The sequence below is a fragment of the Amyelois transitella genome, chromosome 14 (genome assembly GCF_032362555.1).
Source record: "Amyelois transitella isolate CPQ chromosome 14, ilAmyTran1.1, whole genome shotgun sequence".
Taxonomy (NCBI): Eukaryota; Metazoa; Arthropoda; class Insecta; order Lepidoptera; family Pyralidae; genus Amyelois; species Amyelois transitella.
In genome coordinates, this window is record NC_083517.1 from 10,458,169 (window position 1) to 10,484,137 (window position 25,969).

Sequence of the window (25,969 nt, forward strand, 5' to 3'; positions counted from 1 at the left end):
AGTGGGTGTAACTTAAGTCTTGTTTAATTTATATAAATATTAGTTATCGGGAGGCTTTTGAAACACTAGAATTTTTTTCTGAGCAAGTCTAGTTCACATAACATTAAATAAATTTGAAAGGGAGCCGAAAACAAATAATTTAGATTTTTATAACCGAACGCATGTGTGATCATACATCGTTAACATCGGTAATCAAAAAGGACACACCCGCGTTTCAAACTCTTTTGAATTGTTCAAAAACTAGAAACTTTTTACACTAAATTTTGAAATGTTTATATACGACTTTCATTTCAAAATTCGAACACATCTATCCATAAACCATCAATCAACACAAGTCTATTCCAACGAAATTGTCAGCACAAAATAAAGATTTTCACAAAATGCCCGAGAATCCAAGAAATGGGAAGGTCCCGCAGAGTGCTTCCCCGGTGGCCAGATTCGGGGCTGGAGACATCTCGGAGCGGGAGCTGTCTCAGGAGCGGCACAACTTGAGGACCACTACTCCACCCACGTTTGTTACTTTTTGCACTATCATCAGCCATACATAAATCACGCCTCTTTCCCGGAGGGGTAGGCAGAGACTACCTCTTTCCACTTGCCACGATCTCTGCATACTTCCTTCACTTCATCCAAATTCATAACTCTCTTCATACAAGCTCGGCGGTTTCGGGTACTTTACGTATCATCAGCCATCATTTATTTTATTATTAGGCGGATGTGCTTAGAAGGAGAGGAGGGAATGACAAAATGCTATATTTCGACGAACGTATCTTGATCAAATTAAGGACGTCCTGGCAAAGGGTCAGGTCAAGAGTACCCGAAACCGCCGAGCTTGTATGAAGAGAGTTATGAATGTGGATCAAGCGAAAGAAGTATGCAGAGATTGTGGCAAGTGGAAAGATGTAGTCTCAGCCTACCCCTCCGGGAAAGAGGCGTGATTTTATGTATGTATGTATGCATGTATATTTTGATGGGAGGAGAAAAAGTGGGGCAAGCAAAAGATATATGAATGCATGCATGTAATGTAAAAGTAGAAATGAGAATGAATGCTTAAGACTTGGTCATGTAAGATCATGTAAGGACGGTGATTTCATTTGCCACATTTTTTTCTTGGAAGTACCTAATCTAATGTGAATAATAATTGTTATTATTTAATTATATTTTATTTATTAAAATTATAATTTATCAGACGCGTACAACCAGCACACCCCAAGAAGCAGTTGTTCTCGACTCCGGTCAGCAAGTTCACAGCCAAGGTCTCCGGGCCCAGCCCCAACCTGCAGAGGATCCAGAGCTGCCTTGAGGACTACAGGAGCCAGGCGACTCCGGCCAGGCCTGTGAAGATTGGGCCCAAAGCTGTCTCTATGGAGGACTTGACTCCTAATAAACGAGTGAAGAGAGAAAGGCAAGACATTCGTTTAAATTCAACTACCTACATACATACATACATATAATCACGTCTATATCCCTTGCGGGGTAGACAGAGTCAGCAGTCTTGTAAAGACTAATAGACCACGTTCAGCTGTTTGGCTTAGATAGAATTGAGATTCAAATAGTGACAGGTTGCTAGCCCATCGCCTAAAAGAAGAATCCCAAGTTTATAAGCCTACCCCTTAGTCGCCTTTTACGACATCCATGGGAAAGAGATGGAGTGGTCCTATTCTTTTTGTATTGGTGCCGGGAACCACACGGCAACTTCAACTACCTACATTCTACTACCTATTTATTTATTTATTTATTAATGGAAGTCTTACAGTCTAGTTTATATGATATATAAGTAATAATAATATAATGCGTAAAAAATATAAATATGCTATATCATATTTATATTTTTTACGGGGTTGGTAGCGCCTCTACCTCCTGGCTTAAGTCTCGGTTGCATCCTCACCAGTCTGTAGAAGAGCCCGGGGTATAACTTTGGATCATATCCTGGATTTGGTGAGTCAGGTTTTACACGAAGCGACACCCGTCTGACCTCCGCAACTTTTGCAGGGGAACCTAACCCGTATTGGACCGATCATGGTTACACATCCGGTTGCCTGAATGTGCAGGTTTCCTCACAAAGTTTTCCCTCACCGTAAGAGCAATCGTCACCGTAAGAACAATTGGTAGCGCCTATTGCATGCGCATTGAATAGGATTTGGCAGAGAGTTCCACAGAGATGCACGGGTTGCACCATATAGGAATGGGAATAAGAATCGTTTTCAAGTGCCAAGTGAAGATACCTACTCAGCGCGGCGCAACGCACGGTATGGACTTGAGTGAAAAATTTAAAATTAGGGAAACTTGGAAGAGAAACTGCTTCTCTTCCCACGAAGATTCTTTTTTTTTTTTTTTTTTTTTTTTTTTTTTTTTTTTTTTTTTTTTTTTTTTTACGGGACAAATTACACAGATTGAGTTAGCCTCGAAGTAAGTTCGAGACTTGTGTAACGAGATACTAACTCAACGATACTATATTTTATTATATGTAAATACTTATATAGATAAACATCCAAGACCCGGGCCAATCAGAGAAAGTTCTTTTCTCATCATGCCCTGACCGGGATTCGAACCCGGGACCTCCGGTGACACAGACAAGCGCACTACCGCTGCGCCACAGAGGCCGTCAATTCTAAAAACCAATCAAGGGATTCTACTATTAGGCCTTTCGCACTATACATTTATACTCGTTGCTCGATAGGAACGGAAGAGACCTGCCGGTGGTGATGTCCCCTGGTCCGCAGACGGCGGTGGAAGTCCAGGCGGCGGTGAAGATCGCCAAGTTCCTGATGATGAGCGCCTGGCGCCGCCGGAGGGAGGAGGTGCGCTGTCTTAGGAAGACGCTGGAGTTCCAGGCACGTGACAATTACTAGACCTTCTTCTATAGATTCCCGTAGGAATTTCCTAAAATTAAAGTGGCCTTACCCTCCGGTGGTGACATCTCCCGGTAAAACACTTTATACTCTCAATAGGTGCAATTATAGGCCGCTTGTTCTGTACCGGAAATCTTTATTCTGATTGAATGGCTATTGGTAATGGTATTTTAAATATATTAAAGAAGATAAGTTACTGACCGATTGATTTATTAGTTTTGTGCTTTGCGGCGGATTGTGCGTTGATATGTCAGCTGTCATATAAATGCACGCCCCACCGCAAATAGAAATCAAGTTTGTAAAATATTTTATAACTTTTGTAAGAACCGCCTCCAAACGAAAGCTTTCGCTTGTGAAGACGGTTAAACTCTTAAAACTTTACACTTTCCTGAAAACCGCATCAATCTGGTTTAGTGAATCGCAGACAAAAACACATACATACTTAGAATCAAAACTGAGAACCAACCAGACATTGTTTAACTTCTCGTTATAAAAAATATTCATTTATGATAAGGCTAGCCTGTTTTGCGAAAACATGATGATGTTTACAGAAACATTTTCACATACGAGTACACCAGAGAGAAATAGGAATTGATGATGAAATCTTATAAAAATGCCATACCTACTTTGCACCCCCAGGTTTCATGCTCGGAGCGCCTGCGCATCCAAGTATCAACGTTGAAGTCTCTGCTAGACTCCGACAACGCTAAGGTCCGCCTGGCGATGAGAGAGCTGGAGCGGTTGAAACAGCTCGTAAGAGAGAAAGAGATGGAGAAGGCCGTGTTGGAGAGGGTAGGTTTTAATACAATACATAAACTATTAAGAGAGACCGTTTTTGAAGGCGTAAAGTGAGCTGCTGTATCACCAGAAGGTTGGTAGAACCAATGGTTATATTACTCGATAGGTAACCCAGGGGACACTGAAGTATATGCTGGACTCCTACAATGTTAAGGTCCGCCTAGCGAAGACAGAGCTGGCGCGATTAAAACAGCTCGTAAGAGAGAAAGAGATGAAGATCGGAATGGAATGAGAAACATAGGTACATCTTTCGTTTTTATATTTATGAACGTTGTTTTTTTACAGGAAAAGGTCGCGCTTGAAAAAGACGTGTGTGCTGCAGAAGACCAAGCGTCGGAAATGAGCATCGGTAAGACAGATGACATGTTTTCTTCCACTTACACTAACATATTGGATAGCAAAGAATTGTAGCGCCGTGTGGTTCCCGGCACCAAAAGACAAAAGAATAGGACCACTCCATCTCATTCCCATGATGTCGTTAAAGGCGAGTAAGAGATAGGCTTATAAACTTGGGACTTGGAGACTTCTTCTTTTAGGCGATGGGCTAGCAACCTGTCTATATTTGAATCTCAGTTTCATCATAAAGCTATACAGCTGAACGTGGTCTATTAGTTTGACTGTTGGCTCAGTCTCTCTGCAATGGATATAGAATAGACGTGACTAGATGTATGTATGTTTTAGGTGTAGGTATAGTCTAAGTATCCTTCAAACTAATAAAATGGCTTTTAAAAAATCTTGTCTTTTTATCTCAACATTTCATAGACCCAGTTGTGCCATACGCCACCTGCTTCCATCTTTCGGCTTCTGCCCACTATTCAATATTTAATTCTTAAATTATTCTCATCAACTTAAAGAAGGTAATCAACTTGTACTCAATACTCAATCATTTATTGCATCTCATGTGTTGTAGGTTGGCGGAACTGCCGTAACGAGTTGGAGGACGTGCGAACCGCAGCCAGTCTGTGCGAGCTGGCCCTGGCCAACGAGAGGGCAGCCGTCGCTGAAGCCAGGTCTCAGAGGGATCACGCTTATAAAAGGGTAAGACCTGAAACGTGACTTAAACGTCGAAGATAGCTTCAGAAAGTTTGAACAGTTCTCAAATGTTTATCTTGAGCACCTATTATTAAGAGTACCCGGTTGACCGAGCTTTGCTCGGTCTATCAGAGATGGCGCTGATATAGTTTCTTAAAACGCGGTTTTTAAAACGTTTATATATCTTGGGAACCGAACTTTTCTCGAACCTAGGACCTTGATAAATCGATTCCTTGAGCCGAAAAGCCCCTAATCTGTAACTTTCATGAATATCGTTGTAGCCGTTTCCGAGATCCTGATTATATACATATATACAAGAATTGCTCGTTTAAATATATTAGATTTAGTATGTATGGGAGGGGAACATCCTTCCCCCTGCAAAGATTACGGAAGCCAGATAGGAGTCGTTTCGTGTAAACGCCGGACTTACTCAATTCATGATCACCGTCTATCATCTATTCTCACTTCTGGAATTAATGCCAGGAAAAAGAAAAATATTTGTTTAATTCAATCACTTAAACACATTCCCAGCTGGCATCTTTAGAAGATGAACTGGCCCAGCACGAGGCATTACTGTCTGCAGCCGAAGAAGAAGTGGCCACCCTGAGGCGGGAGGCAGACGAGAGACAACGCGTCTTGCAAATCACTAGTGAAGAACTAGCTGTGGAACAAGAGTAAGTTCTATTATAATTTATTTACCTGTCTTCATTCTTTGTGTTGGTTTTTACAGGCGTATTGGAATTAGAATTAAGTTTATTGTTGCGATATCTCTACGCCCAAAGTCACAACAACCAATCACGCTATCAGTCAAAAACGGCGAAAAATCTCGGATTCTGTCGCGCGGTTTTTCAGGCATCACACAAGTCTGGCGGAAGATTTCGCTTTGGTGGCGGTCAAGCCGAATCATCTGCATTCGTAAAAAGTTAATGACTGCAGCCGATAAAGAAGAGGTGACTCTGAGGCGGGAAGCGGATGAGAGACAGAACGCTTTGCAGATCGCTAGTAAAGAACTTGCTGTGGAGCAAGATTTCAGTTCTTACTCTCGCCTTTATAGCTGTCTTCATTGAATGTATAAATTTACAAACCTATCCCTTAGTCACCTTTTGCGACATCCATGGGTGAGATATGGAGTGGTGCTATTCTCAAATTCCGGTAACCACACAGCAGGGCTCGTAGTTAGTTAAAAAGGGGGCAACCAGAAAAGAGATGTGATTCTACGTCTATTCTTTGATCTTGACTCTGGATATATGTAGCAGAGCAGTTGTCTCTGCTTACCCCTCGGGAAAAAGGCGTGATTTTATATAAGTATGTATTATATTAGTGATGTAACGAATGTTGAATTTTTCACATTCGCGAATGCGAATGCGATTGCGAATATTTATCTTCAACAGCTTTTAATGTTTGACAGGTTTGACGTTTAGTGTCGCCAATGTTTTAATTGAACATAGCCGCGCCGATATTGGTTAATTGAATGAATTTAGTCACAGAAAGTTCATTCTAAAAGTTATATCACTAGTATGTATGTAATGTGTGTAAAACAGAGCGCGCAACCGCTGCACGCGCGAGTGCGCGCTGCTGTCGGCGCGCGTGTCGCGGGCGGCCGACGAGGGCGGCGCGCTGCGCGGCCAGCTGGGGCTGCTGCGCGCGGAGCAGGCGCGGCTCGCGGCCGAGCTGGCCCTCACCAGGGAGCAGCTCAACTGGTGGCCCAGGCCTCTTACCAAGTGAGTTTATATCAATTATTGAAGTACCTACGCCTGCGTACGTGAACTGAATTATCCGTTTTATTTCTAATACTGCAGGAATTTTGAGACAATTCTGCCTGAACCGTATAAGAAACATTACAAATTTTTCAGCGGTTTTGCTGTGAGTTAATGTGTTTAATGACTGTCCTCCGTTTTGAATTTAGATAGAAGAAGAAGAACTTTATGCACGTAAAATGTATAACAAGTGGACTTAATTCCTCAAGGTATTCTCTGCCAGTCGAGCCTTTGGACCAAACTGAGATGGATGTACGGGTGGTGCGATAACTAATTAATGCGATTTAGTTCATTGATATCATTTACTTACAGGGTTACTTAATAAATTTTTCCTCTATATTCCCTCAGATTAATGGGGTTGATCCGCTCTCTGTTCCGCTCGCCGCTGTCGCTCCCCGAGACCATAATGTGGGCCATGCTCCCTGCAAGGCATGGTTGCTGACCAATCGTCCAATCTACATCAACTCTGGTTTACAAATTACTTTTCTTATAAAAATATAGGATAAATAAAGAAGTGTCGGAATGTCTCCAACAGCTGGACTTTAACTGCCCAAAACAAAGTGGATTGGAGAAGATTGAAGAAAGCCTACACTAAAATTGTCGAAGAAAGCTATAGGATTCATATCACCACTTACTGGTTTTTTCACAACCTTAGATAATTTGAATCAATTTTGTGCTGAATTAATGTTATGGTGATATATGTTTTGGTAAGTATTTTACGTTGTTTAGATAATTTGTTATTTAGTGTATTTGTAGATGTTTTGCGGGATGTGTGATCAGGTTTGGTATAAGTTTTCTCTTAGATTTTGTAAGTAGGCATTTATGATTAAAGATATCTTGGAAAATGTTCCACTTTGTTTTATTTTAATGAATAAAAATCAGTTCTACATTCATACATGTTTTTTGAAGTGTAATAAAAACTGTATAGCTTCATAATACTCTAATGCTTTGTATCTGTATACAAGTGTAAGTTCAAATTTACTGTTGTATAGAGGACATATATTATGTGAAATCTTATTGTTTTACAAAATAATTAGAGGTGCGAGGTAATCGCAAAATAAAAGAAATGGAATGTTGATCAATTATTTATTTTCAGTCTTACATTGCTAATCAACAACCAACTACATTGGAAATTAGCGGTTGGGGCGCCGCCGTGTTAAGCGATAACTCATTTGAAACAATCATGACATTTACCGAATCAATTTTGATTAATCAGGATTATAAATCATACATTAAATAAATATCACATAGATTGAGCCTAAATTATCTAATAAAATACAACATTAATTAATATAAATCTCAATGCAGAAAGATACGTCGTCATCAAAAAATATACAAATTTCTTTGATTTAAAAAAAAGACAAAAAAAAAATATGAATTCGACAGAAAGTCTCACTACCAAAACTTTCATTAATAGAATTTAGAAATTTTAGCTAAATATGAAATGTATTTATTAATTTTAATATGAACTATCAACAATAGTTTTGTGTAAATTTATAATGAGACAACATTTAGGCGCTATAGTGATCTAAACCTACTGAAGGCGTCATTAAAGTTAATGAACAGATTCCTATAATTTTTACTCTATCAATTTATATTTCTCTGAAAAAAAAAATAACTTATTCCTAAAATCGACAACATTCCGAATTTGTAAATAACTGACAACAAGGAATGTGTAGTAGGCCTTTTCCTGAAAACTTCTGCGATATATTTACCTAAATCAACTAAGGTTTATCATTGGAGCAAAAAAACTTACTTAAAACTATTGACTAAAGACAATCTCAGTAAGTACCTATGTATATGAATTAATGTTACGAAAACAGTTACTACCTCACAACGTAATTTGTTTTATTAATCATTAAAACAAATTAAAAGATTGAATCGCTGCGGGCCTACCATTCCACCTGTCTTAATACAGGCTTTATAGGTAGATAGGTACATACCTATAAGTATAATTAAAACGATTAATTATGTAATAAACAATGAGGTTTAATATTTCTAATGGCAGATCTCGCACAAACAGTTTCAGCTGGTCAGATCTAAATTTGATGTTTTTCTTATGATTAAAACTGACTAATAGTTTTAAGTACGACAAAGTTTCTATCTACAATTCTAGGCTACAGTGGAACGTATATTTATTTACACTATTATTTGGTTAAATTACTTACAATTAGTAAATAAATTAAAGAAATCTTTATCTTAAATAAATAAATCTCTGAAATTATAACTTTGTTATAAATACTTTATGACAATAAAATTAATAAATCTGTATTTGAAAAAATAACAGAAACAACCTTTGAATACTGTTAAAATTATAGGACAAATTATAAAAATGTTAATTTGTCATCAAACATTCCGTATCTTGTTATACATATTATTTTGAAGTATCATAAAATAATCTGTTAGATATTTTTAAGCTGACAAGAGCTCCCAGCGAGCATTGTTTTAGATTTTTTAAGTAGGTATATGTACTGCTATTGGATAAAATGTTTATCACATTATAGTAAATTTAATAAATAATAACATCTTTTATCAGGGATAAATATGTTTTCTACGAAGAATAACCATTTGTCATTTTAAAGTATACTTTAAAATCATGCAAATGCATAGCTATATTATTTAATACCTTTGCATTTGCATCATTTTAAAGTAGAATAAATGCACATTCGTATAATCTCAATATAATATTTACATGGAAAGTTTAACTATTTTTTTTATAGTTACCTATATTACATCAACCTCACAATGGATTCTCAAAATTGGGCCGTTATTTTTATTGAATTTATCAATTATTTATTTAATTATTACAAATCCACTCATTCATAGTTTACATTGGCGGACGTTGTATTTTTTTTTATTTTTTAATAACACGAAGAAATAACAATTATCCACTCTGAAGCAGATTCCTGAATCAAATCGCTTTTGCTAATAAGATTCACAAATGCAATACATTTTTTTCTTAATATTACTAACCAAACATGCATACGATCCAAATATGGACACGGGAACATCAAGCCTCATTCCTGAAGCGGTAGGCAGACACCACATGTATCTGCCTTTATACTAGCATACGTCGTTATACTTGTCGGCTTAGGATAGTTCTGACCTGTCCGCGTGGCATCAAAAAGTTATCGTGTTCCAGTTTCACGTCATAATAGAAAGATAGATAGATAATTCATTTATTTGATTTGCTACACAAAATTTACAATATTATATGAAATACACATTAATTAGGGTGTGAATTGCAGCAATGCAAAAAGGTCACAACTCAACGAATTTATTGCTATAGAGCATTACGCTGATTTTCAGTTATGACCTAGATGCTAGTGCAGGTCAATCTGCGCACGCAATAAAAAAATAATAATAAACAAACAAAGACTCGTGTCGTAACTTAGATTTATTGTGTGATGTTTTTAGCGGCTTAGCAACCAAAAGAGTATACCAAAATATTTGAAAATACAATACACGCCCCGGCATCGCTCGTGTAACGTTTATAAACACTTTAATATAAAGTGAAACAGCGATAGCTTTTCGCGCGATAAAAACAGCGTCGCGCGTTAGTTCACACTCGTCTAACACACAAGGACACAGCAACCGATGTTATAATTCTCTTATTGTCACATGTTATCGCGACACGCAGCGCTTGGCAGGAATCTCTAGGTTGGTTTCGAGTAGAACCCCGAGTTTCACCATAATTATGGTCATCAGGTAGGTATATATAACGAGGTAAGTCAACGATACCAAAGTAACTCAACTTTGCCAACGGAAAACGGTCATTTATTTGAGTTTGCGCGTACCACACTTTTTTTATTGCAGAAAGTCGAGTATTTTTATTTAATATTAAATTAGGCATTTTTCTTCCATCTCACCTGAGGGTGATAGTTGAATTCTTAGAAATTGGATATTACCACATCCGATTTCCTAAGAATTCCGTTTTTTTTTAGGCATATTGACTAGTTTTTTCTTTAGTGCCACTCATTTTACGAATATGATTTTGTAATCAAGGTGCTCTGTAACGTTGTTAAGATGAATTAGGTTTGTTTCTTTTGGGACATGTACAGACATAAATTTTTTGGCAAAAGATTTATAAGAATCTGTGAGTGAAAAGAAATACATAGTTTATCTTACACAGATTACAAAAAAAGTCCATTGCACTTTCGCACAACTTTTTAAATGTTATGCCTTAGTCGCTTTTTACGACTTCCAAAGAGAGAAAATCTATTTTTTTTTCTTTTGGTGCCGGGAATCACACGGCACTTTCTTCTTAAATATCTTATCCCAAAACCTCCTGTCTTCCTTTTCTACAGATCTACAGAGATCATGACTAACATTTTTCTTTAATTCTATTAAATCATGCCAAAAGCTTCTCCCCCCTCATTGAATGCCCACAGAAGAGTATGTACGAGTTGCTGTAGCTGACCTAGTCTGGGAGGCAAACCAACAGAACTTTTAACTTTGTACCAAACAAAGAATGTCACAATCATTCTTACAACTCTGAATAGTTATACCGATTTTCTTATATACACCATACCAATATTCTTCTTTAAATCATGCCAAAACCCTCTCCCCCCTCATTGATGGCCCACAACAGAGCATGCACGAGTTGTTCATAGCTGTCGTAGTCGGGTAGGCAGAGTTGGTTGAAGCACGTGTGGGCTGTAGGTAAAGCGCCGAATGTGGCCGCTGCTGTGATTTGGAAACGGGGGTTCAGTTCCTGGAATGAAATTGGCAAATTTTAGAAACTGTAGGAAGTATAGTGGTATAGTTAGTTATGCATTACAGACGGAAGGGGAACAGAGGAATAATCAAATTAAAAGCACTATATTTTTGGAAATAAAATAACAATATTTAACAATAAACATCTGATGTGCATCAATATGTTTTGTTTTTACACCTTTTGTAAACCCTAGTCAAAAGCAAATAAATATTCTATTCTATTCTATTCTGATATTTTTCTCTACTAAACAACCGTTGCTATTGCTTACATAAAGAAGGTTGCCTACAGAAAATAAAGACCTTCGAAGAAATGTGGCCACGGCCGACCAGAACCTCTCCAGCAAGCTGGCTACATCACCTGGAACCCCCCGGGCGGCAGCTGGCTGCAGCCGGTGGTGAACTGCAGCAGGCGCGCGCGCTCGGCGTTGGTGAAGCTGGCCACGGCCGACCAGAACCACTCCAGCAAGCTAGCTACATCACCTGGAACCCCCCGGGCGGCAGCTGGCTGCAGCCGGTGGTGAACTGCAGCAGGCGCGCGCGCTCGGCGTTGGTGAAGCTGGCCACGGCCGACCAGAACCTCTCCAGCAAGCTAGCTACATCACCTGGAACCCCCCGGGCGGCAGCTGGCTGCAGCCGGTGGTGAACTGCAGCAGGCGCGCGCGCTCGGCGTTGGTGAAGCTGGCCACGGCCGACCAGAACCACTCCAGCAAGCTAGCTACATCACCTGGAACCCCCCGGGCGGCAGCTGGCTGCAGCCGGTGGTGAACTGCAGCAGGCGCGCGCGCTCGGCGTTGGTGAAGCTGGCCACGGCCGACCAGAACCTCTCCAGCAAGCTAGCTACATCACCTGGAACCCCCCGGGCGGCAGCTGGCTGCAGCCGGTGGTGAACTGCAGCAGGCGCGCGCGCTCGGCGTTGGTGAAGCTGGCCACGGCCGACCAGAACCACTCCAGCAGCCGCGCCCACTCGCGCCCGGCGCCGGAAACTAACGCGTGCGCTCGCCAGTCAGCCACTGATACCTATAAAATTTATGGGAGTTAAATAATTCCTGTAAATGTTTTATCCTGCGAGGTTTTGAGATTGAATTCCAGCCACAATATATATTCCGACAATAAAAAGATTCACAAGAAAATTTTCTTGGCTTTAACTAAGGCATTTGATTCTGTTTGACTATGAATCACTGTTAGGATTTCTAGGTTTGGTTCTTTTTATACAGCGCATACAAAACTGATAGCATCTCATTTCTAAAATATACTTTAGATTAAGTTAAATCGTATCTCCAGACAGTTAACAATTCAAATAGTCTTAATTTAAAAACGGTGTACCCCAAGGTTCAAACTTGAGACCTTTTTTATTTCTTTTTCCGGGCTATTTTATTTATCCTCGTGGAAAAAGCATTGTAATTAAGTTATTTTCAATGATTCATCTCTAATTTTAAAAGTGTCAAGATACAAACAAAAAATGATAAAAAGACTAAACTCACCTCTCCACTGCCACAGACTAGTAATTCCAATTCGTTCTCATCGAAGATGGCCAGCAGGTTGTCAGGCACCAACACCGTCAGTCCTCTGAGAAAAGCGTCGGTCTCCAGTCGACATCTTCCCGCTAGTCGCCATTGCGCTAGCGCATCTACGTATTGCAATTTAGTGTCGTTACGGACCTAAAAATTGAAATTGATATAATTTTGTCTAGCAGTATGATAACACAGAAGAATGTTATTGCTTTAGGAAATAAACAATATATTTTATTCAGTCTCCGCGCAGATTTTCGTAACTATCAAAATTTTATTCAGAGAATAGGCTTTTGCAAGCACTTTTTCACGTCATTTTACATTTCAATAAATAAAATTTAGGTTATATCTAACATATTAGTATATTTCAAGAAACTACAAGCTACAAACTAGCTATGCACTTAAACCCCTTGTCTTTTTTTTCTCATTCAATTAATATTTTTCAGATTTAAATATAGTTTGACGACAATAAAACGCATAATGCCACCTGCAAAGAGTAACACAAGACGCTACTTTCAAAAAGTTAGTGGGGAATATAAAAAGACGTGTTGAATTGATTTTGGACCTGTGGTCCCATTTAAATATAGTTTTACATCGGAAGAAAAAAATTATAGCGCCGACTGACATGGCCGCCATTTTGTGAATATGGCGACTGAATGACACGACGATTGGTTTTTGATTCTTTATTATAATGTTTAACAAACATTTAAACACTGCTATACTTAACTACTACTCTAGAGCCAAATTGTGCTTCTCTTTCCATCCACTTACCCTAATGCTGGCTCCCCCCGGCACCAAGTCCTTGGTAGCGATGAGTTTGCCCGCGGAGTCGTACTCCTCGTCCGAGAAATACAACTCCGGCGCATCCTCAGACTCCAAGTCTGTCTCTAAAACGTATTTTATTTTGGACAAGTATAGTTCCGGGTCGTCTTGCTCGAAATACTGAAAACAAACACAATTCTATAAGTACTTTATACTTATAGTAAATGACAGGTTGCTAGCCCATCGCCTACCGAGAAGAATCTCAAGTTTTTTATTCTTTCTCTTAGTACATACATACATACATATAATCCCTTGCGGGGTAGACAGAGCCAACAGTCTTGAAACGACTGACAGGCCACGTTCAGCTATTTGGCATTAAGATAGAATTGAGATTCAAATAGTGACAGGTTGCTAGCCCATCACCTAAAAGAAGAATCCCAAGTTTATTAGCCTACCCCTTAGTCGCCTTATACGACATTCATGGGAGAGAGATGGAGTGGTCCTATTCTTTTTTGCTATTAATGCTGGGAACCACACGGTGCATCTTTCCCTTAGCCGCCTTACTTTTATCGCTTTGCATATGAAACGAACTATTTTGAATCTCACCAAGGACGTGGAAACTTTATAACATAAAACTAACCTTGTAATGCACTCTGAGGCCGATGATTTGCGCCAGGAATGACCTGGTGAGCCTCGCGCGCACCAACTGCCTGTAGGAGCCCCCGAGGGCGCTCTCGTAAAGACATTTGCCCACTAGTTTACCAGCCAATTCGAAGTATTTCAACTGAAATAGAAAGAAATTTCTATTGAAGTAAGTAGCAACTTTGTACTATAGTTACTGTATTAAATGCTCCTGTTTATAATTTTGTGTACATCTATCCTACTACTATTATAAAGGCGAAAGTTTGTATGGATGTTTGTTACTCTTTCACGCAAAAACTACTGAACCGATTACCATGAAATTTGGTATGTAGGTAGCTGAAGACCCAGAATAACACATAGGCTACTTTTTATCCCAGAGTTCCCGCGGGATTGATAGGGTTTCCATGCGGACGAAGTCGCGGGCAGCCTCTAGTACATATAATAAATCTGTAGAAGGGTCAATTCTGTACATTGAAAATATTGAAAAAATAAATAGCAGGGGTGTTACTGGATCGATACCGAACACAAATATGTGATTAAAAATTTTTTTGTCTGTCTGTCTGTCTGTATGTTCAGGCATCACGTGAAAAGTAACGGTTCGATTTCGTTGAAACTTGGTATAATCATACCTAATTATCCTGGGCATAAAATGGGATACTTTTTATCCTGGAAAAATACGTAGAAAAAACATCTTAATTTTTCAGTTTAAGCTATCTTCTCTCACTAAAACATCGAAACATGCTAGGCGAAGCCTAGCCGTATTTGGATCCAATAGATATTTATAAGATGTCATTGTCAGAGTTACTCAAAATGGAGTAATAAAACATCGACGCGAAGACCGACATCCGCGCGGACGGAGTCGTGGGCGGAAGCTATAAATAAATAAATTAATTAAAATGAACAAGACGACGATGATGAAAAGCTGACTGGCCGAATGACTGACTGACTGACCTTGAGCATGGGGTCGCAAAGCGTGTTAGGATGCACAATTCCGGCGGGGAAGTCATGGAAAGACACGAACAGCTGACTGGCTGGATGACTGACTGACTGACCTTAAGCATGGGGTCGCGATGCGGGTTGGGGTGCACGAGGCCGGCGGGGGAGTCGTGGAAGGACACGAACAGCCCGAACCGAGAAGAGAACAGTTGACCGCAAACCAGCGAGAACCACTCGCGGCGAGGACCACCCCAGTCCACACCTGCCAATGATAACGTACACACATACATACATATAATAACGTCTATATCCCTTGCGGGGTAGACCAACAGTCTTTTGAAAAAATGAAAGGCCACGTTCAGCTGTTTGGCTTGATGGTAGAATTGAGATTCAAATAGTGACAGGTTGCTAGCCTGTCGCCTAAAAGAAGAATCCCAAGTTCACAAGCCTATCCCTTAGTCGTCTATTACGACATCCATAGGAAAGTGATTCCATTCTTTTTCATATTTGTGCCGGGAACCACACGGCACGGCACCAAATTATATACATGGTTATTGGTACCTTTCGTACCAACTTGCTAACAACATCTAACTGAACAACTTTTCTTATGAGATCAACACCGATATCAGAATATTTTCTTTAAATAACTTAAATCTCTGTGTTAACCTCCTGTATATATTTATTTTATTTATCTTTCTTACGTTCAGCGTGAACAAGACTGTAGGAGCAGAGACTCCTCTTGATAGCTTGATGATCTTGATAAATAAAACTTGAAAATATATTGAACAGTATTTTATTTATTAATAAAAAAACAAAGGTGACATGTTCACACTTGAATTGGTAATCGGGAACTAAATAAAATGAAACTAAACAGAAAATTCGATATAATCAATCGCGGTAAATTGAAGTTTTTACAAAGACAAATATGAACCCTATTGCAACAGCCCAAGATTCAGTTTCTAATGCAATCGTAGTGTATTTCGATCCCAGCTACAAATTCAAATTCAAAATTTTTATTCATTATTATACATAGGATACTATATATCGCTTAATGATTGTCAAAACGTATAGTTTAACAACATTGGTGGCCATCAAATAAATTACTTAAAACTAAGTTCACTGCCGCTTCCAAGGCGTCAGTGCAGAAGAAGCGGTAACAAATATAAATAAATATATACGGGACAAATTACACTGATCGAGTTAGCCTCGAAGTAAGTTCGAAACTTGTGTTACGCGATACTAACTCAACGATACTATATTTTATAATAAATACTTATATAGATAAACATCCAAGACCCAGGCCAAACAGAAAAAGTTCTTTTCTCATCATGCCCTGGCCGAACCCGGGCCCTCCGGTGTCACAGACAAGCGTACTGCCGCCGCGCCACAGAGGCCGTCGACCAACTTGCACCCACCTTGCTCCCCCTGGAAGGTGACGTCGAAGTTCTTGCACCAGTCCTGGACGGTGAAGTGGCGCGTGGCCTTGAGCGAGGAGCGCAGCAGCTCGGCGCGGAGCACGCGCAGCGAGACCCGCTCGTGCGGGTGGCGCGAGTGCGCGCGCCGCAGCTCGCTGTAGAAGAACTCCTGTTTGTTCTGGAAATTTCCATCGAACATTAAGCATTTAAGTTTCATCTACCTCAGTTTAGTCCAAAAGTTGGATTGGCAGAGAATGCCTTGTGGCATTAAGTCCACCTGTTGTACATTTTACGTGCATATAGTTTAAATAAATAAATAAAAGTAAGTATAATAAGGATAATTAACCCAACATTTAATTATAACAAATACCCTTCGGACAAATAAGATCAAGAAGTGGTAACTGGTGAATGTGTCATCGCAATTAATGATAATTACCAACATGAGATACCTTTACCTATTGTTATTTGTCCTGTATATACAGGATGACATTTAAAACAATTGCATCCTTTTAAACATAGACTATACCCATGCTTCTGAGCCGTTTGAGCCTATTTTTATTTAAATTAAACGTCATCATTTTCACATTTAAAAATCCCTCAAAAACTACGTCACACGCTTTATTAAAGACCAATACTACAAAAAGAAATTAAAACTAAACATGTTAATAAATGTCTGAAAAATAAATTATTTCTCTAGTATCAAGATGAAGTAAAGTACAGAGTTGTCGAGATCGCTCAGCCGAATGAATTGTGTCGTTGACCTCTGAATCTTACGCGTCGCTTTTCCGCCGGCCGGGGTGAAATGACGTATTTAGGATCGTGGATTTTGATACTTTTATTATTTTTCGTACTTTCTGAAATATGAACCGATATTTTTCTTTTAACGTTTTTAAATATCCTTTAGATGAGTACACTTAACAGTTAAATTTATGCAGTTGAATTAAAAGTCACCCTGTATATTAGAATATTATTACAGAACGGGCGACCTTGAAGCTGTCCTCGCCGCCGCAGTTGGCCAGCAGCAGCTGCGCCAGCGTGGCGGCCAGCAGGTCCCGCTCGGCGCTCCACAGCCGCAGCGCGGGCTGCGCGCCGTCCTCCAGCGAGAACTCGCCGCCCGCGCCCGCGCCGCTGCCGCGCGCCGACAGCACCAGCTGACGGTCACACGTGTACGTGCATACATACACACATACATACTGACGGTCACACGTGTACGTGCATACATAAATCAAATCAAATCAAATCAAATCATTTATTTGTTAGAATACAATTTTTACAATCAGATGGTCACGATATAATTAAGTACATGCATTCTGCCTTATAATCAGGCGTACACAAATATTTGGATGTGAGTTATCTAAATCCGAATTTACAATCAGCGCTTAATTAAAATTCTGTTACAAATAAGTTAAATAATTTAAAATGTCATCTTAATATCAATGTTAACTACAATAATATCACCGTTGGCGCCATTGGCGTACATTATAATCACGTCTGTATCCCTTGCGGGGTAGACCGGAGACAACAGTCTTGTTTGTTTGTAATATCTTTATTGCACAGAAATTTACACAGCAACAAGAAAATAGTACATAGTTATAAAATAAACAAATCACTTGCAATGGCGGACTTATCCCATGAAGGGATCTCTTCCAGTCAACCGGCAAACAATAAAGGAACTAGATAATTCAGTACAAAGTAGTAATACCTATCCACTAAATATATATGTATAAACTTATTAATAAAGAAACAGTCTTGATGGACTGATAGGCCACGTTCAGCTATTTTGGCTTTAAAATAGGATTGAGATTCAAATAGTGACAGGTTGCTAGCCCATCGCCTAAAGAAGAATCCCAAGTTTGTAAGCCCATCCCTTAGTCGCCTTTTACGACATCCATGGGAAAGAGATGGAGTGGTCCTATTCTTTTTTCTATCGATGCCGAGAACCGCACAGCACAAAAATTTTAGCTGCTTCCTCAAAGATAGCTCACCTTGGTGGAAGGGCAGACCCTAAAGGAGGTTATCCTCTTGGGAATGAACTTGAACAGGAAGTCCTTCACGATGAACTGCTTCGGGTTCAAACAGCACAGCACCCGCCGAGGCTTCCCGTCACTGAGAAGTTTCGCTTCGTAACAGATGTCGTGGCGGCGCGACGATATGTTGCGTTCCACGGTCGCCGCGTCCCTTTCTGAAAAAAAAAAAATATAATGCGTGCATACATCCATACATATTATCACGTCTGTATCCCTTGCGGGGTAGACAGAGCCAACAGTCTTCAAAGAACGCTGTATGATGTTCGGATTTCGAAGCCTAAAAGAAGAATCTCAAGTTTATTCGCCTATCCCTTAGTCGCCTTTTACGACATCTATGGGGAAGAAATAAGAGAGGTTGTATTTTTTTTCTATTGGTGCCGGGAGCCACACGGCACTATATATTAATCGTCGTGAACTGAATCCTTGATTCTCAATACCTTCTGAACTCTTAGTGGAGTGCATAAACTGTTAAACAAACATGAAATGAAATGTAAAACTAATTATTTCAATACTAGCTGTGCCCGCGACTTCGTCCGCGTGGAATAGTTATTTATGGCATCATTGAAGCCCTCAAGTATGAATAATGTTCCCCGTTTTTTTCACATTTTCCATTATATCTTCGCTCCTAATAGTTAAAGCGTGATGTGATATAGCCTAAAGCCTTCCTTGATAAATGGTCTATTCAACACAAAAAGAATTAAACAATTCGAACCAGTAGTTCCTGAGATTAGCGCGTTCAAACAAACAAACTCTTCAGCTTTATAATATTAGTATTTCGTCAAATGATCAAGAATGACCTACAGGGTACATAGTTACAGGCACTGACCAGTCAGCACTATGCAGTCAAACTCTCCATTCATCAGCAGTTCTCCTTTCAGTCGTATGGCGGCGCGGTAGATGCCAGCTTTTTCGAAACAGAGCGTCATCACCACGCGCTGGTTCACGCTGTCATACGAGAACGTAGCTGATGATGACAGCTCTTCGTCAACCTCCTCGCCCAGGGGGCTGAGGTCGACTGAGAAGTCCTGGTGAAGGATATTAATAAAATGATCATGCTGAGGCTACAGAGGTTTTAAGGACCAAATCTCAAAAAGGTAGACGTTAGTACCTGTAATCGTCGATGTATGAGTAATGAGTGTGGAGGAAACGGGAGAGGTCTGCAAGGATTGTAGCAAGTGGAAATCCATAGTCTCTGCGTACTTTAATGAGACAGGTGTGATGGTATGTATGTAGGTATGAGGCTGCAGAGACTTTTATCATCTTTGCGGGTTCCCAGATATCTTCTCCGCTATTATGCCTCAAAACTGGGGTCCACTTTCTGACTATGTTCCAACTATGTCTGGTCTATAACGTCTTTAGTTTTATGATAATCAGCACGCGTATAATATTTGACGACGTCAGGATTTCTTTGCTTCCTTTCTTTTCTCTCTCTTTCTTTGCTTCGTGTGAAAACCTGAGTAATGTCTTTTCAGGAGCGAATGTAACCGGGACTACGCTAGGAAAACATATGCAATTAGTTTAACCTGTATGTATATTTATCCGCGATTATCTCACGTATCGCTGAACCGATTTCTCTGCGGTATTTCAGGAACCACACTTAGTTTGTTTGTCACACTTGGGAGAAGGTTTTACAACATGAACCGACTTCAAAAAAGGAGGATATCGTTTGGAAGCGGCTTCCTCGTTCGGAAAGTAAGATAAGAAGGTTTTACAACATGAACCGACTTCAAAAAAGGAGGATATCGTTTGGAAGCGGCTTCCTCGTTCGGAAAGTAAGATAAGAAGGTTTTACAACTTGAACGGACTTCAAAAAAGGAGGATATCGTTTGGAAGCGGCTTCCTCGTTCGGAAAGTAAGATAAGGTTTTACAACTTGAACCGACTTCAAAAAATTAGGAAATCGTTTGGAAGCGGCTTCCACGTTCGGAAAGTAAGATAAGAAGGTTTTACAACTTGAAACGACTTCAAAAAAGGAGGATATCGTTTGGAAGCGGCTTCCTCGTTCGGAAAGTAAGATATGAAGATTTTACAACTTGAACCGACTTCAAAAAAGGAGGATATCGTTTGGAAGCGGCTTCCTCGTTCGGAAAGTAAGATAAGGTTTTACAACTTGAACCGACTTCAAAAAAGGAGGATATCGTTTGGAAGCAACTTGAAACGACTTCAAAAAAGGAGGATATCGTTTGGAAGCAACTTGAACCGACTTCAAAAAAGGAGGATATTGTTTGGAAGCAACTTGAAACGACTTCAAAAAAGGAGGATATCGTTTGGAAGCAACTTGAACCGACTTCAACTTCTTCTTCTTCTTCGGCGGCTTCCCTTGTTCGTACCTGCACGGCGGCGGGCGTGAGCGCGGCCACGTTGTCGTGCAGGTCGCGCGGCAGCACGTGCAGCGCGCGCGCGCGCCCCGCCGCGCACACGGGCGCGCGCGCGCGCGACAGCCGCGAGCGCCGCGCCTGCGCCGCGCCCGCCGCGAACAGCCGCCGGAACGGGCTGCCGCACACCGCCACGCCGCCTGCAACCCGCATTCCGATTGTTTTCTGTCCCGTTTCACGGCCATAGTTAAGAGCGAAACGGCGATAGTTTGATGGGGTCCCGAGTGCCAAAGACCTTGTTATAGTAAACACGTAGGTACGCTTTCGTTTTAAGGAATTCTAATGGCATCATAAGTGTAATAAAATAGAAAATATCGTTTACTAGCTGTGCCCGCGAGTTCGTCCGCGTGGAATAGTTATTTTGGGCATCATTGAAGCCCTCAAGGATGAATAATTTTTCACATTTTCTTTTTTTTCTTCGCTCCTAATAGTTGCAGCGTGATGTTATACAGCTTAAAGCCTTCTTTAATAAATGGTCTATTCAACACAAAAAGATTTTTTCATTTCGAACCAGTACTTCCTGAGATAAGCGCGTTCAAACAAACTCTTTAGCTTTATAATATTAGTATAGATTTCAAATCATCTCTTAGTCCATACGTAAGAAACCTACATGTCATATTTCAAATCTCCAGACCCAGCGATTTATTTTCTTCCATAAATCAGTGTTTCCTCCTAAATTAATAAAAAAATGGGATTGTTCAGTTTGATTTCAATTACCTACCCTTATCTCCTTGCTATACCTTTAAAATAAAAAAAAACACTACACAACAAGAATCCAACCAATAAAACCGTAAGTAAACTCACCGATCATGACGGATATGATGTACATGCCCGCCGTCCGCACCGTGAACTTGACGCGCGCCGTGTTGGCCTGCGCGGGGTCACCCGAACCCAGCTCTAGTATGAAGCTGATCTGGAAATTATTTATTTATTTATTAAACTGTATAAGTTATATACATACATACATACATAAAATCACGCCTCTTTCCCGGAGGGGTAGGCAGAGACTACCTCTTTCCACTTGCCACGATCTCTGCATATTTCCTTCGCTTCATCCACATAAGTTATATTATATATATAAGTTATAAAAGTGCCGTGTGGTTCCCGGCACCAATACAAAAAAGAATAGGACCACACCATCTCTTTCCCATGGATGTCGTAAAAGGCGACTAAGGGATAGGCTTATAAACTTGGGATTCCTCTTTTAGGCGGTGGGCTAGCAACCTGTCGCTAGTTGAATCTCAATTCTATCGCAAAGCCAAACAGCTGAGCTTGGCCTATCAGTCTTTTCAAGACTGGTGGCACTGTCTGCTCCGCTAGAGATATCGACGTGATCACATGTATGTATGTATGTATATTACATTATATACTAATAAAATCTCTCGCGAAATGAAAGCTAATCCCTTACTTTTATGTCTGCAACTGCCCGTGTTATTAAAGCTCGGCTTGCAGCTTCGAGCTTCCGGTTCCGGAACTGAATCAGCTGTGACCACTGACCTCTATAATGTATCTTGTACTTCATGATGTCGAAATGTACCTTGTAAAGCTTGTACTTCATAATACATACATACATACATAAAATCACGCCTCTTTCCCGGAGGGGTAAGCAGAGACTACCTCTTTCCACTTGCCACGATCTCTGCATACTTCCTTCGCTTCATCCACATTTTAACTTACATACATATAATCACGTCTATAACCCTTGCGGGGTAGACAGAGCTAACAGTCTTAAAAAAACTGATAGGCCGCATTGAGCTAATCGGCTTGGTATTCTTGGTAATTATTTGTATGTATGTATAAATATTTGCGACACCTGACCTCCAGCCACATTCGAGAACAGGAAAGCCTCATCCTATTTAAATGATGGTTCCCTTACCTTCCTAGTTCCATGTGATATTGAGACGGTGAGGTCGTCGGTGTCACATATGGGGTAGGGCTGCCCGTTCCGTTGGAAACAAAGTACGGTGAAACACATAGTCTCGCCAACCGCTTGCGGCTCTGTCCATCCCCACTCCACCTTGATTTGGAAGGAATAAGCGTTATTGTCTTGTAGAATACAGTTTTTGTTCACGTCTTTACCCTTGCGGGGTAGACAGTGCCAACAGCCTTGAAAAGACTGAATGGCCACGTACAGCTATTTGGCTTAATGATAGAATTGAGATTCAAATAGTGACAGGTTGCTAACCCATCGCCTAAAAGAAGAATCCCAAGTTTATAAGCCTATCCCTTAGTCGCTTTTTATGACATCCATGGGAAATAGATGGAGTGGTCCTATTCTTTTTTGTATTGGTGCCGGGAACCACACGGCACTAAACTTTTATAAGCAAAAACATTGTCTTGTCTCATGCATGCAATCATACCATAAGGTGTCAAATAAATATATTTCCATGACATAAGCAAAACAAAATGAAAAAAAAAACACATAAAACAACACGTCGCGTCACGTCTCAACTTGGGAGTGAATTGACCCTAATACAGTCGTTGTTTAAAATTGTTTAGCGCACTGGTCGCTTTAAAAAAAGTAAATATTTAATTGAAGAAAACTAGTGATCTTCTTTTGTTATTTTTCACAATGCTTGTCGTAAATTAGAATTACTCACGATATGTTTATGTTTTAAGTTTTTATATTATAGTTTGATTTTCATTTATCAACACGTAGTTATTTTATTTCATCCTGGCATATTCTTTTAAACAGTCGTAGACAGATAAATCTGAACTTTGGCGGTATACTAACATAACAAGATAAAATAAAATAAATTTATTTGCAAAACATGTGTACATAACTTAAATATAAAATTCTCGTGTCACAATGTTCGCTCCCGTACACCTCCGAAACGGCTTAACCGATGCTCATGAAATTTTGTGAGCATATTTAGTAGATCTGGGAATATGCCAACATCTATTTTTCATACCCCTTAGCGATATGGGTTGTCCACCCTTAACATTTTTTTAACTAGAAATTACTTAAAAATTATTTATATGGCAAAACAACGTTTACCTCAATAGCAAGTAACATACAAGTGTATTTAAGATGTCAAAATTAAAATAGTGTTCCAACATTTGCACACTGCAAATGTTAAAAGTACATAATGACAATATAATGTGATTTCACGTGCAAATTAATTAGTCAAAATCATTCAAGTAGTTATACGTTGGGTATATGAAATCGTACTAATATTATAAATGCGAAAGTTAGTATGTCAGGATTTCAGTATGAATGTTTGTTACTCTTTCACGCAAAAACTACTGAACCGATTACGATGAAATTCGGTATGTAGGTAGCTGAAGACCCAGAATAACTTATAGGTTACTTTTTATCGGAATTCCCGCGGGATTGATTTCACGCAGACGAAGTCGCGGTTGGCATCTTGTACAAAATAAAATAAAACAAACCATCACAAGCGAAATAAGCATCATCATTAGCATGTATCTTTAGTTAAATGTTATTTATGCACACGCCATACCGCTCCAAAATTCATCTCTCCTCTCATGGGTCTACTGGAAGAGATTTCTTTTGAAATAAGCACCTTTGTACTAGAATTACTGTATTAAATGCTCCTGTATATAATTTTGTGTACATAAATAAATACATATAATCACGTCTATATCCCTTGCGGGGTAGCCAGAGCCAACAGTGTCGAAAAGACTGATAGGCTATGTTCAGCTATTTGGCTTTAAGATAAAATTGAGATTCAAATAGTGACAGGTTGCTAGCCCATCGCCTAAAAGAAGAATCCCAAGTTTATAAGCCCTCAGTCGCCTTTTACGACATCCATGGGAGCGAGATGGAGTAGTCCTATTCTTTCTCCATTGGCCTTTCACACGGCCCTGCCGGGAACCACACGGCCCATAATAACGGCACATAAATAAAATAAAGTTCAGTCAGAGAGGAATTCATTTACAATTACGTAAAAACAAGTCATCAGAAGCTCAGTTCCGTATGCCATGACAGCACCCACTCACCCTACAACTGGGGGGGTGCAAGTACTTCCCGGTGACGTACTGCAGCAGGGAGTGCTTGGCCTCCGGCGCCAGGGACGGCTGCGTCATCGCCGCCAGGGTCACCAGCCCGCAGACAGACACAGACACCACCAGCATGCCGCCTGTAACCCATGCCGTTAGTGCCCGCTTGCCCACATTCCAAAGAAACCGTTGCTCATGCTTGTATGTTAGTCTTGTGCGATTTATAACATAAACAAACAAAATACCATGCATTGTTCTGAAGGTTCAGTCTACTTGTTTTTGGCCACTAACATACCTACATATATATAATCACGTCTATATCCCTTGCGGGGTAGACAGAGCCAATAGTCTTGAAAAGAACGATAGGCCACGCTTAGCTGCTTGGCTCAATGATAGAATTGAGATTCAAATAGTGACAGGTTGTTAGCCCATCGCCTTAAAGAAGCTTACCAAGTTTAAAATCCTATCCCTTAGTCGCCTTTTACGACATCGTTTTTTTATTGGTGCCGGGAACCACACGGCACATTTTTGGCCATGATCCCGGCATGTCTTTCGATTCATGCACATTTATTACTCTCTTCACTTTAGGTACTCCATCCACATTCATTACTCTATTCATGCAAGCTCTTTGAGGGTTACCCTTCTATCTCTTTCCAATTCAGCCAATTAGAAAGAGACAGAGGGGTAAGGAATCAGGGAGAATTATTCCAGTCTTAAGCTTGCTTAATTTAGGGATTTTGGAGACATTGGTTATATTTCCATGTGACAAAAAAATCGAGTCAAAATAAACCGTGATTGAGTGAACCTCATGCAAGCAATCCTCACTCACCCCACGTCCAAGCATCTTGGTGCTTGCTGCTCTTCACCACGGCACTCCAAAGGTCCGCCTTAAGAGTCTGCAGGGCCTCTTTCCCCGTGGGCAGGCTCTGTCTAGCCGCTGACCACGCGGCGAAGTCTTTCGGGTCGATGACATGGCGAGTCGTGGAGTCCTCCAGCCAGTAGACGTCTTCCAGGGATGCTACGTCCAGGCTCAGTAATCTGAAATGGGAATGTCCTATTTTAATCTCTAGGAGCAGTAATGAAACATAAGGTTTCCATTGAAAAGCGATGTTCGACGCTTATCCTACATTTTGAGTGAATTATTTAATTTTTGGATAATTTTTAATCTTAATGAAACTTAAAACTTT

At 40.2% G+C, this 25,969-nt stretch overlaps 2 protein-coding genes across 2 annotated transcripts in view; one reads left to right on the forward strand and one right to left on the reverse strand.

Annotated features, from left to right (window-relative positions):
* Positions 1 to 315: 315 nt before the first annotated feature.
* On the forward strand, positions 316 to 7,075 carry LOC106132246 (myosin-2). Its single transcript, XM_060947919.1, has 9 exons — positions 316 to 511; positions 1,190 to 1,416; positions 2,692 to 2,834; positions 3,492 to 3,644; positions 3,936 to 3,999; positions 4,561 to 4,688; positions 5,214 to 5,356; positions 6,224 to 6,403; positions 6,788 to 7,075. The coding sequence occupies exons 1-9, from the start codon at positions 381 to 383 to the stop codon at positions 6,879 to 6,881; spliced, it is 1,263 nt and encodes a 420-aa protein (XP_060803902.1). The 5' UTR covers positions 316 to 380; the 3' UTR covers positions 6,882 to 7,075.
* A 3,524-nt stretch (positions 7,076 to 10,599) lies between these two features.
* LOC106132459 (apoptosis-resistant E3 ubiquitin protein ligase 1) overlaps positions 10,600 to 25,969 on the reverse strand; it is a 45,751-nt gene continuing 30,381 nt past the window's right edge. Inside the window, exons 3-17 of the mRNA XM_060947614.1 lie at positions 25,612 to 25,820; positions 24,783 to 24,922; positions 22,696 to 22,836; positions 21,624 to 21,732; positions 20,775 to 20,959; positions 19,272 to 19,470; positions 18,404 to 18,600; positions 17,405 to 17,569; positions 16,419 to 16,596; positions 15,120 to 15,265; positions 14,066 to 14,209; positions 13,435 to 13,605; positions 12,637 to 12,813; positions 12,002 to 12,172; positions 10,600 to 11,153 (exon numbers count right to left, since the gene is read on the reverse strand). Of these exons, the coding sequence (XP_060803597.1) occupies positions 10,983 to 11,153; positions 12,002 to 12,172; positions 12,637 to 12,813; positions 13,435 to 13,605; positions 14,066 to 14,209; positions 15,120 to 15,265; positions 16,419 to 16,596; positions 17,405 to 17,569; positions 18,404 to 18,600; positions 19,272 to 19,470; positions 20,775 to 20,959; positions 21,624 to 21,732; positions 22,696 to 22,836; positions 24,783 to 24,922; positions 25,612 to 25,820 (2,503 nt within the window). The 3' untranslated portion in view covers positions 10,600 to 10,982. The remainder of the gene's footprint in view (positions 11,154 to 12,001; positions 12,173 to 12,636; positions 12,814 to 13,434; positions 13,606 to 14,065; positions 14,210 to 15,119; positions 15,266 to 16,418; positions 16,597 to 17,404; positions 17,570 to 18,403; positions 18,601 to 19,271; positions 19,471 to 20,774; positions 20,960 to 21,623; positions 21,733 to 22,695; positions 22,837 to 24,782; positions 24,923 to 25,611; positions 25,821 to 25,969) is intronic.